At 40.7% G+C, this 15,088-nt stretch overlaps 2 protein-coding genes and 1 pseudogene across 2 annotated transcripts; 2 read left to right on the plus strand and 1 right to left on the minus strand.

The window, feature by feature from the left end:
* On the plus strand, positions 7 to 3,060 carry LOC104758550 (kinesin-related protein 4-like). The gene is made up of 4 exons (XM_010481436.2): positions 7 to 1,198; positions 1,279 to 1,454; positions 1,650 to 1,873; positions 1,960 to 3,060. The coding sequence occupies exons 1-4, from the start codon at positions 13 to 15 to the stop codon at positions 2,786 to 2,788; spliced, it is 2,415 nt and encodes an 804-aa protein (XP_010479738.1). The 5' UTR covers positions 7 to 12; the 3' UTR covers positions 2,789 to 3,060.
* Positions 4,710 to 5,402, minus strand: LOC104759974 (annotated as a pseudogene).
* Positions 5,974 to 8,254, plus strand: LOC109129975. Its single transcript, XM_019239042.1, has 3 exons — positions 5,974 to 6,926; positions 7,079 to 7,604; positions 7,970 to 8,254. Exons 1-3 carry the CDS (start codon positions 5,974 to 5,976, stop codon positions 8,252 to 8,254), a joined length of 1,764 nt encoding a protein of 587 aa, XP_019094587.1.

Below are 15,088 nucleotides of genomic sequence, written 5' to 3' on the forward strand. Positions count from 1 at the left end.
GAGAAGAGAGGGATGGGTTGTGCTCAGTCAAAGATCGAGAACGAAGAAGCAGTGACACGTTGCAAAGAACGAAAACAATTAATGAAAGATGCCGTAACAGCTCGTAACGCTTTCGCCGCCGCTCACTCTGCTTACGCCATGGCTCTTAAAAACACCGGAGCTGCTCTCTCCGATTACTCCCACGGCGAATTTTTAGTCTCTAATCATCATCATCACTCCTCCTCCTCCTCCGCAGCTGCTGCTGCTGCTATCGCTTCTACTTCCTCCCTTCCCACCGCTGTTTCTCCTCCTCCTCCTACTTCCGTCGCCGACGCGGTTTCTAATTCTAATCCCCCCGCTCCTCCTTCTTCTTCCTCCGCCGACCCGATTCCTGATACTCTTCCTCCTCCTCCTCCACCTCCGCCGCTTCCTCTTCAACGCGCTGCTACTATGCCGGAGATGAACGGTAGATCCGGTGGTGGTCCTTCTGGGAACGGTCTCAACGGAATTGAAGAAGACGGACACCTAGATCACGACGGCGACGACGATGATGATGACTCCGAAGTGGAGGAGAATCGTGACCGTTTGATTAGGAAATCGAAGAGCCGTGGAGGTAGTACGATTGATGATCATCATCACCTGGAGGAGAAGGCGCCGCCACCTCCTCCGTCGACGAATTCACGGCCAACTCCTCCGCCACGTGTGCAGCAGCATCAACAACAGCAGCAGCAACCTTTCTACGATTACTTCTTCCCTAATGTTGAGACTATGCCTGGAACCACCTTAGAAGACACTCCTCCACAACCACAGGTTGCAAAGCCTCTCCCTCCTCAACCACGTTCACCGGTTACAGAGGAAGATGATGATGATGATGATGATGATGATGATGATGACGATGATGATGAAGAAGAGGAAGAAGAAGAAGAGGCGGTAGAAGAACGGAAAGCTCCTCCGGTGGAGGAAAGACCAAAGAGAGTGGAGGAAGTGAGTGTTGTTGAATTGGAAAAAGTTACTAATTTGAGAGGGATGAAGAAGAGTAAAGTGATGGGGATGGCCGGAGAGAGGAGAGGAATGAGAATGCCTGGGACGGCGAATTTGGGGAATGTATTCAATGAGCTTGATGATAGTTTCTTGAAAGCTTCTGAAAGTGCTCATGAGGTTTCTAAGATGCTTGAAGCTACTAGGCTCCATTACCATTCTAATTTTGCAGATAACCGAGGTAATTTGATGCAACCACCAATTTTATGATCTTTCCATTGGTGGTTAGTTAAAATACTAGTTGATGTGTTGTTGTGGCAGGGCATATTGATCACTCTGCTAGAGTGATGCGTGTAATTACATGGAATAGATCGTTTAGAGGAATACCAAATGCTGATGATGGGAAAGATGATGTCGATTTGGAAGAGAATGAAACTCACGCTACTATTCTTGACAAATTGCTAGCATGGGAGAAGAAGCTCTACGATGAAGTCAAGGTAACCATTATCACACTTGTCTCTTTCAAGTGCTTGTGCTTGTTTATAACTTCTTGAGGAAAGATTCTTGTAGCTATGTTTGTGAACTTGATATATGTCTCTTTGATTGTTTTTGGTAACTTATGTGTTAGCAAAGATGTTGTTTGTTTCTTTTGGAAGTCTGATTTTGGGATGATGAACTTTTGTTGGATATAGGCCGGTGAGCTCATGAAAATCGAGTACCAGAAAAAGGTTGCTCATTTGAATCGGGTGAAGAAACGAGGTGGTCACTCGGATTCATTAGAGAGAGCCAAAGCAGCGGTTAGTCATTTGCATACAAGATACATTGTTGATATGCAATCCATGGACTCCACAGTTTCAGAAATCAATCGTCTTCGGGATGAACAACTATACCTAAAGCTCCTTCACCTTGTTGATGCGTAAGTTTCACTTCTTGGTAGATGTTGTTATTGATAAATGGTTTAGAAAGAAAATAAATTGAGTTCTTATGGAATTTCTTTTGCAGGATGGGGAAGATGTGGGAAATGATGCATTTGCATCATCAAAGACAAGCTGAGATCTCAAAGGTTTTGAGGTCTCTAGACGTTTCGCAAACTGTGAAAGAAACAAATGATCATCATCACGAACGTACTATCCAGCTCTTGGCGGTGGTTCAAGAATGGCACACACAGTTTTGCAGGATGGTAGATCATCAGAAAGAATACATAAAAGCACTTGCCGGATGGATAAAGCTAAATCTCATACCTATCGAAAGCACACTCAAGGAGAAAGTATCTTCCCCTCCTCGAGTTCCCAATCCCGCAATCCAAAAACTCCTCACCGTTTGGTATGATCGTTTAGATAAAATCCCCGACGAAATGGCTAGAACTGCCATAATCAATTTTGCAGCGGTTATAAGCACGATAATGCAGCAGCAAGAAGATGAGATAAATCTCAGAAACAAATGCGAAGAGACAAGAAAAGAACTGGGAAGAAAGATCAGACAGTTTGAAGATTGGTACCATAAATACATGCAGAAAAGAGGACCGGAGGGGATGAATCCTGATGGGTCAGAAGCGGATAACGATCATAAAGACGAGGTCGTTGTGAGGCAATTCAATGTAGAACAAATTAAGAAGAGGTTGGAAGAAGAAGAAGAAGCTTACCACAGACAAAGCCAACAAGTTAGAGAAAAGTCATTGGCTAGTCTTCGAACTCGCCTTCCGGAGCTCTTTCAGGCAATGTCCGAGGTTGCATATTCATGTTCGGATATGTATAGAGCTGTTACGTATGTGACTCAGCGGCAAAGCCAAGGCGAACGGCATCAGAAACATACCCAGGGACAGGGTTCGTAAGATCAGAGACTCAGTTTTTTCTATGATCTTCTATTTTTAAGCATACACACATACAACGTATAGCTAAATATTTATCATTGCTTTCTTGTATTAAGTTTTGGGTTTTATAAGAAGATTTGTGACATCTGAGATTCATATAGTGTCTGCTTTGTTCTGTTGAGTAATAAGTAAGTTGTGTATCGAGTTAGAGTTGCATTTTGTATGATAAATCTTTGTAATTTGTCAAACCCATATACAGTTTATAGTTTATAAATTACAAATGCATTGTGTAACTTTACAGTGATTTTTTCGGTTTAGTGTGACCAACCAGTTTCTGATTTTCTTCCTCTAATTTGAACTTGTACATAATTTGGTCTTGACAAAGCATCAGATACAAAATGGATCACATCAGACCAAGAAGTGTAATGTATTAAAAAGAAGAAATAGCTTTATGATAGATATTAGCTACTCAAACTTGTAAGAACAGAGTGAAACGAATTATTACTTTATTATAGAGATATCGGAATACAATGTTTTGAGAGAACTTACGGATTCTCTCCCTCCCCCTCCTAAACAAGATCCAGAATCTAGATACCTCTCTTCTCTCCTTACTCTCCTACTTTATACTCTACTTGTCTTATTAACCTAGTAGCCGTTGTGACTCGACAGAGTAATCACACTAGCTAACAAACAACTTTATTCCTTAACTATGGTTACTTTATGACTAACCCTGGTGACAGTCTTCCTGATTCCTCCAGTCAAAGGGACACCTCACCTTCTCTAGATCCTTCCTCACTTGTTGGATCCTTCTTGGGCCTGGAGCCTTGTTCGATACTGGAACCGAACTGGTGGATGCCTTGCCTCATACGTATCACTTTAAAGACCATCAAACCAAAATAACAAGTCTTTGAAACATACTGAAACTTTGTTAGTTCATCAAAGCCAAATAAAGACTAAACAACTCGAGAGAGCTTCATATAAATGCTACCGATCAACCTCTTTTTCTTCTACGCTTTGTCTCCATCTCATCTCTTAATTTTCCTGAATCGGTTTCCTTACGCTTGTTGTTGGCGATGAGCTGTCTGAGTTTTTCAGTGGCGATGAGCTGTCTGAGTTTTTCAGTGGCGATGAGCTGTCTGAGTTTTTCAGTGATGCCCCCGAGGCCGATTTTGGTGAAGAAGTTGATGGAAAACAATGTGTTTTNATACAGTTTATAGTTTATAAATTACAAATGCATTGTGTAACTTTACAGTGATTTTTTCGGTTTAGTGTGACCAACCAGTTTCTGATTTTCTTCCTCTAATTTGAACTTGTACATAATTTGGTCTTGACAAAGCATCAGATACAAAATGGATCACATCAGACCAAGAAGTGTAATGTATTAAAAAGAAGAAATAGCTTTATGATAGATATTAGCTACTCAAACTTGTAAGAACAGAGTGAAACGAATTATTACTTTATTATAGAGATATCGGAATACAATGTTTTGAGAGAACTTACGGATTCTCTCCCTCCCCCTCCTAAACAAGATCCAGAATCTAGATACCTCTCTTCTCTCCTTACTCTCCTACTTTATACTCTACTTGTCTTATTAACCTAGTAGCCGTTGTGACTCGACAGAGTAATCACACTAGCTAACAAACAACTTTATTCCTTAACTATGGTTACTTTATGACTAACCCTGGTGACAGTCTTCCTGATTCCTCCAGTCAAAGGGACACCTCACCTTCTCTAGATCCTTCCTCACTTGTTGGATCCTTCTTGGGCCTGGAGCCTTGTTCGATACTGGAACCGAACTGGTGGATGCCTTGCCTCATACGTATCACTTTAAAGACCATCAAACCAAAATAACAAGTCTTTGAAACATACTGAAACTTTGTTAGTTCATCAAAGCCAAATAAAGACTAAACAACTCGAGAGAGCTTCATATAAATGCTACCGATCAACCTCTTTTTCTTCTACGCTTTGTCTCCATCTCATCTCTTAATTTTCCTGAATCGGTTTCCTTACGCTTGTTGTTGGCGATGAGCTGTCTGAGTTTTTCAGTGGCGATGAGCTGTCTGAGTTTTTCAGTGGCGATGAGCTGTCTGAGTTTTTCAGTGATGCCCCCGAGGCCGATTTTGGTGAAGAAGTTGATGGAAAACAATGTGTTTTTCAGATGTTCCTTCAGGAAGATGGACTCAAACGTCTCCTCCATGGTTGGATCATGAAGCTTTTCATTCAAAACCTTAATTCCTAATACCTCAGAGAGTTGTAGGAAAAGGTTTTTGAGAAAGATACGTGATGAAGATGTTGTGTCTACTCTTCCTCTGTTAACTGAACATATCCAAGAACATGCCAAGGAAGAGCATCAGTGGCCAGGAGATGCGCAAAGAACGTGGCTACACTCATTAACTTGTTTGTATCGAACCGATGCACCATAGAATATTGCTGAACAAACAGATTCTCGAAACATTCTCTGTAAACTTTGCTCCTGAGGCAGAACCGGTGTGCTAAGTGACCATAGAAGGAACGATAAGTTGTCTCCTCAGTGCAACATTCCAACACCATAACACATAGCTCCTATCTCTTGACCTGGTTCTAGTCTGATTTTGAGTAGTTTATGCCCTGCTTCCTCGAAATCAAGACTTGACATTATGGTTTGATAAATTGTCCTCCTGAGATTAACAAGATCAGTCTCTGTATCATCTTGTATCACTCTCTCTTCTGGTTCGTCATCATCATCTTCTGAAAGCATGAAGACGTTCTGGTGCTACAAGGCTGTGTTGTAGGACTCTGGAAGATGTTTACACGTCTTGGAGGAGTCACGGATATTGGATGACGTGGATATTGTTTCAAGATATTATCATATTGACTTGAAGATTTGGACTTATCCTTGTTTAGGAAAGTAAGTCATAGGAGGGTTCCTATATATTGTGTTATTAGGCAAAACATGTTGTTTGGCCGTTCAAGAAGAATTTTAGAGAACTAAGCGAGAAAGCTTTTAGGGTTCTTAGGGATTTTGGTTAGATTAAGAATTGGTCAGTGGCAAGTCGTGTTGACTGTGTGTAAATCTGATTAAACATATCTTGTAAGATTGTTTAAGTGATTCTTAATAAGAAAAGAAGTTCTTTTCAATATTGGCTGCATCTTCGTTTTTACAATTGGTATCAGAGCAGTCAACCGACGAGAGCTCTATACTCGCTACAGGTTGAGATCTTGGGATAATGATGCAGTCGGGTAATGAGTTGATGATGCTTCAAAGGGCTGTGATCTTGGATGAACAAAGCTATGGTCGTTGGAAGGTCCGCATGGTTCAGTTGATCCGTAATCTTGGTGAGGATGCTTGGACGGCTGTTGAAGAAGGCTGGGAGCCTCCATATGAGAAAACCGAAGCTGGTGACAATATCACTAAACCTAAGGCACGCTGGACAGTGGAAGAAAAAAACTTGTCTAAATACAATGCTAGGGCTCTTAATGTTATCTTTGGTGCTATTGATGATGATGACTTTAAGCTTGTTCAAGGTTGTGAGTCAGCTAAAGAAGCTTGGGATATTCTGCAGAAGACTCATGAAGGAAACTCAAGTGTCAAAAGAACAAGATTGGATCAGCTTGCTTCTCAATTTGAAGTCCTAAGGATGGATCCAGAAGAGACAATCTCTCAGTTCAGTGCTAAAATGAGTTCTATTGCCAATGAAGCTAAGAATCTTGGTAAAACATACAAGAATACCAAGTTGGTTAAAAAATTAATTAGGTGTCTGCCATCTAAGTATGCAGCACACAAAGCTGTCATGAGAGTCTCTGGAAACACTGATACTTTGAGATTTGAAGATCTGGTTGGTATGTTGAAGTCAGAAGAGATGGAGGTTGCTGAAGAACAGAGAATTCATGACAAAGGGATTGCATTCAAGGTAGATGACACAAACGACCAGCTGAAAGAGATAAAAGATAACATGTCCTTGATGGCAAGAAACTTTGGAAAAGCTCTCAAGCGTGTTGAAAAAGGACAGGGACGAGAATTAGCATGCTGGAATCGAAGTGCTACAGGGAGGTCTTGTTCTACGCCAAATGTATCTGAGAAAGAAAAAGCTAATCGAAGAAAAGAGATTCAATGTCTTGAATGTGGCGGTGTTGGTCATTACAAACTTGAGTGTCCAATGGTTAAGCGCAAGGAGATGAAGTGCTTTGAATGTAAAGGGACTGGACATTTAAAATTTGAATGCCCAAACATGGTGAAAGGAAATAATAAGGCATATGTTAGCTTTAGTGATTCAGAATCAGAGAGTGATGGGGATGAAGAAGATGAAGAATGTTGAATCTTTTTGCATACAGGGCTAAAAGTGATGATATAGCTGATGAAAGCTCAGATGATGATGATAAAGAATCAATTTCAAAAGAGAGCTACTGTATTTTGTATGACAATTGGGTTCAGTTGTGTAATGAAAAGCTGTTACTTGTCAAGGAAAAACTAAAATTGGAAGCCAAGGTCAATATGCTAGAAGAAGAATGTAAGTCTGAAGTTACAACTTGTAAGGAGCTACTTCCTGCTGAAAAGGAGTCGCTTGAGAGAAAGTTGAGAAATCTTCAAGAACTCTATGGTTTGGAGAAGGAAAGATCAACAAGCCTTGAAAGGGAGCTGAATGAGAATCACAAGAAGATTAGGATGTTGAATAATGGTGGCAAGAAGCTTGATGAGATACTATCTATGGGAATTGTAGGATCTCAACATCAAGGTCTGGGTTATCATAAAGAGGAGACTATTGAGCTGTTGTCTCGTGATAAATCAGTAAGTTTCGTTAAGAGCAATGTAAATCATGAAGCTGAGTCAAGTATTCTGGAAAAAGTGGTACAACAGAAGGTCTCTGTAGCACCAACCCAGAACACACGACATCAACATATATCTTCTCGTGAGCGAAAAGGTTGGACTAAATCCAAGCGAGGACGAAGGGTTTATGAATGCTTTCATTGTGGTAAAAGTGGTCATGTGAGATCTTTCTGTTACAAGTTTAAGAATAAGGTCAAGGAGCTTTGAATGGCAAGAAAGTGTTTTATTGATCCCTTTCATTTTTCTAGAGTCTGGGTGGCTAAAAAGGATTTGTACAGTAAAAATTTCGAGAATGATGAGACAAAGTATGATCAAGGTTGCAAGAAACTGAGGAAATCAACCTATGTTGCAATCTCTCGAAGATAGTCATTGAAGATGATGTTGGGGTTGAACCTCAGGTTCTACAGAATTATGTTGCAGAACCACCTGTACAAGAAAAAGTGACAACTGAATCAACAAGATCCAATAGAAATGATTGGAATGATGAATCATCAGGAGTCTTAGCTACATCTAAACAGTTGCAAGGTCATAAGAATCAGTCTGCTGCAGTTGCATTTGTTGAGCAAACCGTTCGTCATGTTCAGCTGAATTCTCAAGGAGTGCTGCAACATTGTTTTGTTTCACAGGTTGAACCTAAGAACATTATAAAAGCTCTTGAGGATTATTTTTGGTACAAGGCATGATAGGAAGCTTGTTGTGTCTCCCTGCATATATGTCTTCATCCTTGTTTTTATATGAATGTGCACTCACGCTGGGGGAGTATGATGAGATGATGATATTAGTGATGATAGTGATGTTGTGGCTGAATGTGGTTGAGGCTTATGGTTTTGAAAAGATTCTAGTACTGTTCACATCTGGAGCTTGAGTTGTCACATTCAGATAAAAAGGGGGAGAATGAAAGCATGAAGACGTTCTGGTGCTACAAGGCTGTGTTGTAGGACTCTGGAAGATGTTTACGCGTCTTGGAGGAGTCACGGATATTGGATGACGTGGATATTGTTTCAAGATATTATCATATTGACTTGAAGATTTGGACTTATCCTTGTTTAGGAAAGTAGGTCATAGGAGGGTTCCTATATATTGTGTTATTAGGCAAAACATGTTGTTTGGCCGTTTAAAAAGAATTTTAGAGAACTAAGCGAGAAAGCTTTTAGGGTTCTTAGGGATTTTGGGTAGATTAAGAATTGGTCAGTGGCAAGTCGTGTTGACTGTGTGTAAATCTGATTAAACATATCTTGTAAGATTGTTTAAGTGATTCTTAATAAGAAAAGAAGTTCTTTTCAATATTGGCTGCATCTTCGTTTTTACATCTTCTTCTAGGTCTTAATCTTCCTTCCCAAGTATCTCCTTCTTCAGAAGCTCGTACTTGTTCTCGTTTTGCTGAAACGCAGGGTCTGTTTTAGAAGACATCGAGTGAACTCTCTGAATCGATAGCGTCGAGGAAAAATATCTCATGTGTCACTTGCTCTTCTGAATCCACAAGAAGATCAAGTTGAGGACGTATCGCTGGGTGACCTTTAAAATTGATTCTCCTAAGAGCAACCAAAGACTCAATCAAAAACGTGACCTATAATCCAAGTTTCATTCTTTACCAATTGGGAAAGATTCCGAATTACCAATATACTCTCTGTAATGTTTTGAGAGTGTGAAATATACTTAACTAGAATTTATACCCGAGCATACGCGATATTTAAATTTAAATTTTTTTATTAATATAATTTTTTAACCTCAAATATAATTATTTAAACTTTTGAGTATAAATTTATATAAACACTAAACTTACTTTACTAAGTGATATATATAACATATACATTGTTAAAGATAATTTAAAGATAATAAAAAATGGCATCTCTCTCTGATGGCGACTTGTGTGGCGATTCTTGCCACTGGTTAACTGTCTGGCATCACCGGTGTTTTTCTCCGTTTTGGAGTGTTTTTTCCACCGACAAAACTATCAATCCTTGTTCCTTTATAGTTGGCGGTTTATTTCTGTAGGATAAATCTGACAGTTTACTTTCTCCCCTTTCTGCGGGTGATAACCATTTCTTAAAACCGCCATGGATCCACCAGTATAAATTCCTCCTTTTCTCTCAGTTTTTCTCTTCACATTCACTCTCCCGTTACCATTCATCCAATACCTTCCAAACAATGAGCGATTTTCTAAGAAAATCAGTCCAGGATCTTGATCTGGGCATTGATGATGCCTCGATTACTCTCTCACCAGATTTCGTTTCAAGAGCGGCTGCGATAAACCGTTTTTCACTGGTGGTCACTTCAGTCAATCCCCGTAAGCAGAATTTGAGGGCGCTAATCCGCCAGATGCCAAGGGTTTGGGGATTCACAGAGGAGTGTGTAGGAAGAATAATCGATGGAGGAAGGGTCCAATTTCGATTCCAGTATGAGGAAACGATGAACTTGGTTCTCCGTCGTGGTCCATGGTCTTTCAATGACTGGATGGTAACGACCCATCGTTGGTACCCGAACATTGCTGAAGAAGACTTGAAGATCATACCCTTTTGGATCCAAGTCCAAGGTATTCCAANTCCAAGGGTTTGGGGATTCGCAGAGGAGTGTGTAGGAAGAATAATCGATGGAGGAAGGGTCCAATTCCGATTCCAGTCTGAGGAAACGATGAACTTGGTTCTCCGTCACGGTCCATGGTCTTTCAATGACTGGACGGTGACGGCCCATCGTTGGTACCCAACCATTGCTGAAGAAGTCTTGAAGATCATACCCTTTTGGATCCAAATCCAAGGTATTCCAATTCTTTAATTAACTAACGTCATGGCTGGAAGGGTTGGAAATAGTCTAGGCTATGTAACCGAAGTGGATTATGATGAAAATGTTAGTCAAGTTGGTTCTGTAAGGGTTAGGATAGACTGGAACATAGACAACCCTCTTCGTTTGCAAAAGAATGTTCAGTTTATGCCTGGAGAGAATACCATTGTCAAGTTTCGATTTGAGAGACTTCACAATTTCTGTAACAAGTGTGGATCGCTGAAACATGATGTCAAGGAATGTCATATGAGTTTTGATGATGGAGATCACAACGTATCTGATGATGAGAGTGATGGTGATGATCATCAAGACGGAGATAACAGCATGGATGAAATTGATGCCACTACTCCAATGCATCCTCCTGTGACTATCCCGGGTCTCCAAAGGCCAGGTCCTCAGGAACCCTGTTATGAAAAGGATCCTACCACCACTGTCTCCTCTGCTGTGCCTAGTGTTTTTGAAGACACAGAGTTAACAGCAGAGCGGTTGCTTTACCTCCATGCCAAGTATGTGAGAGAAACGGCCATCTCCCAAGCACAAGAGGACCTTCTTGAGGAAAACACTGAAAATGCTACTCCAGACTTCATCTTTCTTAAACGCAAGCGAGTCAGATTTGAAACGGCCTTTAATAACACTGATGCTGCAAAGGAAATGGCAGTCCTGATCCATCTCCGGAAACAGGCGAAGAGGGACAGCTCTGTTGGCTCATGTTCTGCCTCAAATGGATTTGCCGGAGGCGCGGGGGCCCGGTACCCCCACAGCCTCCATGAAGATGGTGTCCTGGAACTGTCAGGGCCTCTGTTCGCCGCTGACATCTGCTACTATAAAGCGACTATGTACATTAACTAAGTGTGATGTTTTATTTCTTATTGAAACTCTAAATAAGTGTGATGTGGTTTGTAAACTAAAGCATGATTTAGGATTTTCTAACATTATACCTCACAGATAGCTAACTGTCGAAGGAGTATGACTGTTTTGAAACATAAGTCGCAGCTTAATGCAAAAACAAGGATCAAGGCACTACAGTCGCAACTGAACTCTGCAATGGAAAGCAACTTGCAAACAGAGAGACAACAAGTACCGGAAATTCAAAGTGCTCTCACTAAAGCCTACTCAGATGAGGAGCAACACTGGAAACAAAAAAAAGCAGAAATCAATTTATTGAAGAAGGAGACCAAAACACTAGTTTCTTTCATGCCTGTGCAAAGACTAGATCCTCTAAGAACAGAATAAATTCTATCTATACTGAACAAGGAAATCTTATTCACAGCGATAAGGAAATTGGTGATCATGCACAAGATTTTTTCACCAAAATGTTTTCCAGTAGCGGACATTCGGTAACTCCAAAAGATTTTGCAGATTTTGAAGCAACAATCACAGATGATATAAATTCTGCTCTAACTAGAGACTTTTCTGAACAAGAGATCTATGAGGCTGTCTGCTTGATTGGTGACGACCGAGCTTCAGGAACAGACGGTCTTATTGCACGCTTCTACAAACGATGTTGGTCCATCATTGGACAAGATGTGGTTAATGAATTACAAGACTTTTTCAAGACTTCAGCCATGACAAGAGGCATTAATCACACTAACATATGTATGATTCCGAAGATAGATAATCCCGAATATCTAGCAGACTATAGAGCGATTGCTCTCTGCAATGTCTTATACAAGATTATCTCTAAATGCCTTGTTAAACGCCTCAAACCTCATCTTGATAGTATCGTATCTGATTCACAAGCTGCATTTATTCTGGGTAGAATCATTCAAGATAATGTAATGATAGCACATGAAGTCATGCATGCTCTAAAATTTCGAAAACGTGTGTCCCAAACCTACATGGCCGTGAAAACTGATGTTAGCAAAGCATACGATAGAGACAAATGGAACTTCCTGGAAACTACTCTCAAGCTCTTTGGTTTCTGTGATCGATGGATTAGTTGGATCATGTCTGATGTTCGATCTTCAACCTATTCAGTCCTAATAAATGGCTCACCTCAAGGATTCATTCAACCAGAAAGGGGAATCCGTCAAGGAGACCCCCTTTCTCCATATCTTTTTATCCTCTGCTCAGACATCTTAAGCCACCTTATAACATCATATGCCAAGGATGGAGACATCAAGGGTGTGAAGATTGGCAACGGCGTTCCCCGTATTACTCATCTACAGTTCGTAGATGACTCTCTCTTTTTCTGTCAAGCGAATAGAAAGAATTGCAAAGCTCTAGGAGATGTTTTTGATGTTTATGAACACTATTCAGGCCAAAAAATCAATACTGATAAATCAATGATCACCTTTGGTTCAAATGTGTTTGGTTCCACTCAAGAAAGGCTAAAGACCATTTTAAAGATCCCAAACCAGGGAGGAGGAGGCAAATATCTTGGTTTACCTGAGCAATTTGGGCGAAAAAAGAATGAAATGTTTGAATATATAATCGACCGAATCAAAAAAGAACCTCACATTGGACTTCTAAGAAACTCTCCCCTGCTGGCAAAGAAGTGATGATGAAATCTGTAGCTGTCTTCATGCCGGTTTACGCTATGTCCTGTTTCAAATTGCCTAAAGGAGTCACATCTGAACTTGAATCTTTGTTGATGAATTTTTGGTGGGAAAGGAGTTCTCATCATCGCAAGATACCATGGATATCTTGGAAGAAACTACAAATATCAAAGAGATATTGATTCCACGATCACACTTTGCCTTTACCTGCACCACAAACACATATTGCAATGCACGAGTATTTAATAAACACTCAGTAAGGCAATCCTCCCATCTACTGGGCTATACACTCAATCAATAGAGTCGTCTCTAACCATCAACAACAATCAACAAACAACAAATAACAAACCAGGACTCTGCACCGACCGACACCAACATGCATCGACCGACGCCACATGGGGATGCATTGACCGACACAAGGACTGCATCGACCGATGCAAGTTACACATGCATCGACCAACACCCAAACTGCATCGACCGACGCATGCTCGACATAACACGAAAACCCTAGAGTTTTACGCGCCGTCCTCGCACTTGCATCGACCGACGCAAGAAATGCATCGACCGATGCAATGCCGAGCATCGTGTTTTCCCCGAAGCTTCTCGCCGGATCTTCGTTCCTACAACCACAAAACTTGATCCCAAGCCAGAAGAAAATTTCCTAACGTCCAAAGTAACAATCTAACAAGTCTAACATCACACAACAAGAAAATTAGAGAGTTCTCTAGCTTAGATAAGCCATGGTCCTGCACTTACCTTTGCCACAGAAGAAATCCGATCCAAACACAAGGAGAAAACGTTCCTAGGAAGCTCCTACAACGATCTCAGCTACAGATCTCTATAGAAACAGCTTCCAACACCAAGAAATCACCAAGAACACTCAAGAACACCAAAAACTCTTCTTTCTCTCTTCTTTTTCTCAAAAACGGCCAAACTCGCCGAATGAGACACAAAACTCGACTTAAAGGTTTCCTTCTCCCTTTGCCCAAAACGCAGCGTTTAACTTAAGTCAAAACGCAGAAACTTGAACTTGCATCGACCGATACACCATCTGCATCGACCAATACAATCCCCAAACCGAGATTTCGGTTCACGGATGTTACAAGATGCAACTCCAAAATGATCCCAATCCTATGGTTGGTCATCTCTTCTAACGGGAATAGCTCTCATAAAAAAAGGGTCACGGTTCATCGTTGGTGATGGAAAACTGATTCGTGCAGGAATAACACTCATCCGCTCCGCCCAATTAACACCATACAACCAGAAGGATCTTTCTTGATACAGGAATTGATTAATAATCAAGAGCACAACCGTTCGTGGAACACAAGCAAACTAGAATCTTTGATTGTACCAGAGGACTGTGACTTTCTCAAAAACATTTATTTATCAAAGAAAGATAGCCCTGATCGATTGATCTGGAACTATACTTTTTCTGGTGACTATGCAGTAAGATCAGGCTATTGGCTGCTCACACATGATCCCTCTGATCTTTTTCCTCACTCCATTCCACATGACTCTGTCAAACTCAAAAATAAATTATGGAGATTAAATCTAATGCCAAAAATCAAACATTTTATCTGGCGTACTATCTCCCTATCTCTACCTACAACCACAAGACTTCGATCTAGAGGCATGAGTATAGATTCAACATGTTCCAGATGCAGACAACAAGATGAAACCATAAACCATGCTCTGTTTACATGCCCTTTTGCTAGTTCGGCCTGGCGTCTTTCTAACACTCCGGCTCTCAATGTCAATTGCTTGTCTGAGGATACAGAGGAAAATCTCATAAATATAATTGAATTTTCATCACGGCAAGATATCCCTCGTCAGACTGCCCTACTGCCACTATGGTTATTATGGAGGATTCGGAAGGCCAGAAACAACACCATTTTCAACAATTACAGGGAAAGTGCAACGAAAACGTTTTTATAGGCTCAAGCTGAAACAAAAGAATGGATTGATGTAAAAGAGAATCGACTAAACACCCAAAACTCTTCTCACCAGGTACATCAATGGACAGCGCCACCAATCTCAATGGTTAAATGTAACTTTGATGCAGCTTTTGATAGGAATACTTCGCAAGCTATAGGTGGATGGATAATTCGCAACAACTTCGGTTTACCTCTCTGTTGGGGCTCTACTGATCTAGGACATACTGATTCCCCCTGGAAGCTGAGACTAAAGCACTTCTTGTCGGATTACATCATTCATGGAGTAGAGGTTACACAAATATTATAT

This window comes from Camelina sativa, chromosome 17 (genome assembly GCF_000633955.1).
Source record: "Camelina sativa cultivar DH55 chromosome 17, Cs, whole genome shotgun sequence".
In the NCBI taxonomy this organism is placed as follows: domain Eukaryota; kingdom Viridiplantae; phylum Streptophyta; class Magnoliopsida; order Brassicales; family Brassicaceae; genus Camelina; species Camelina sativa.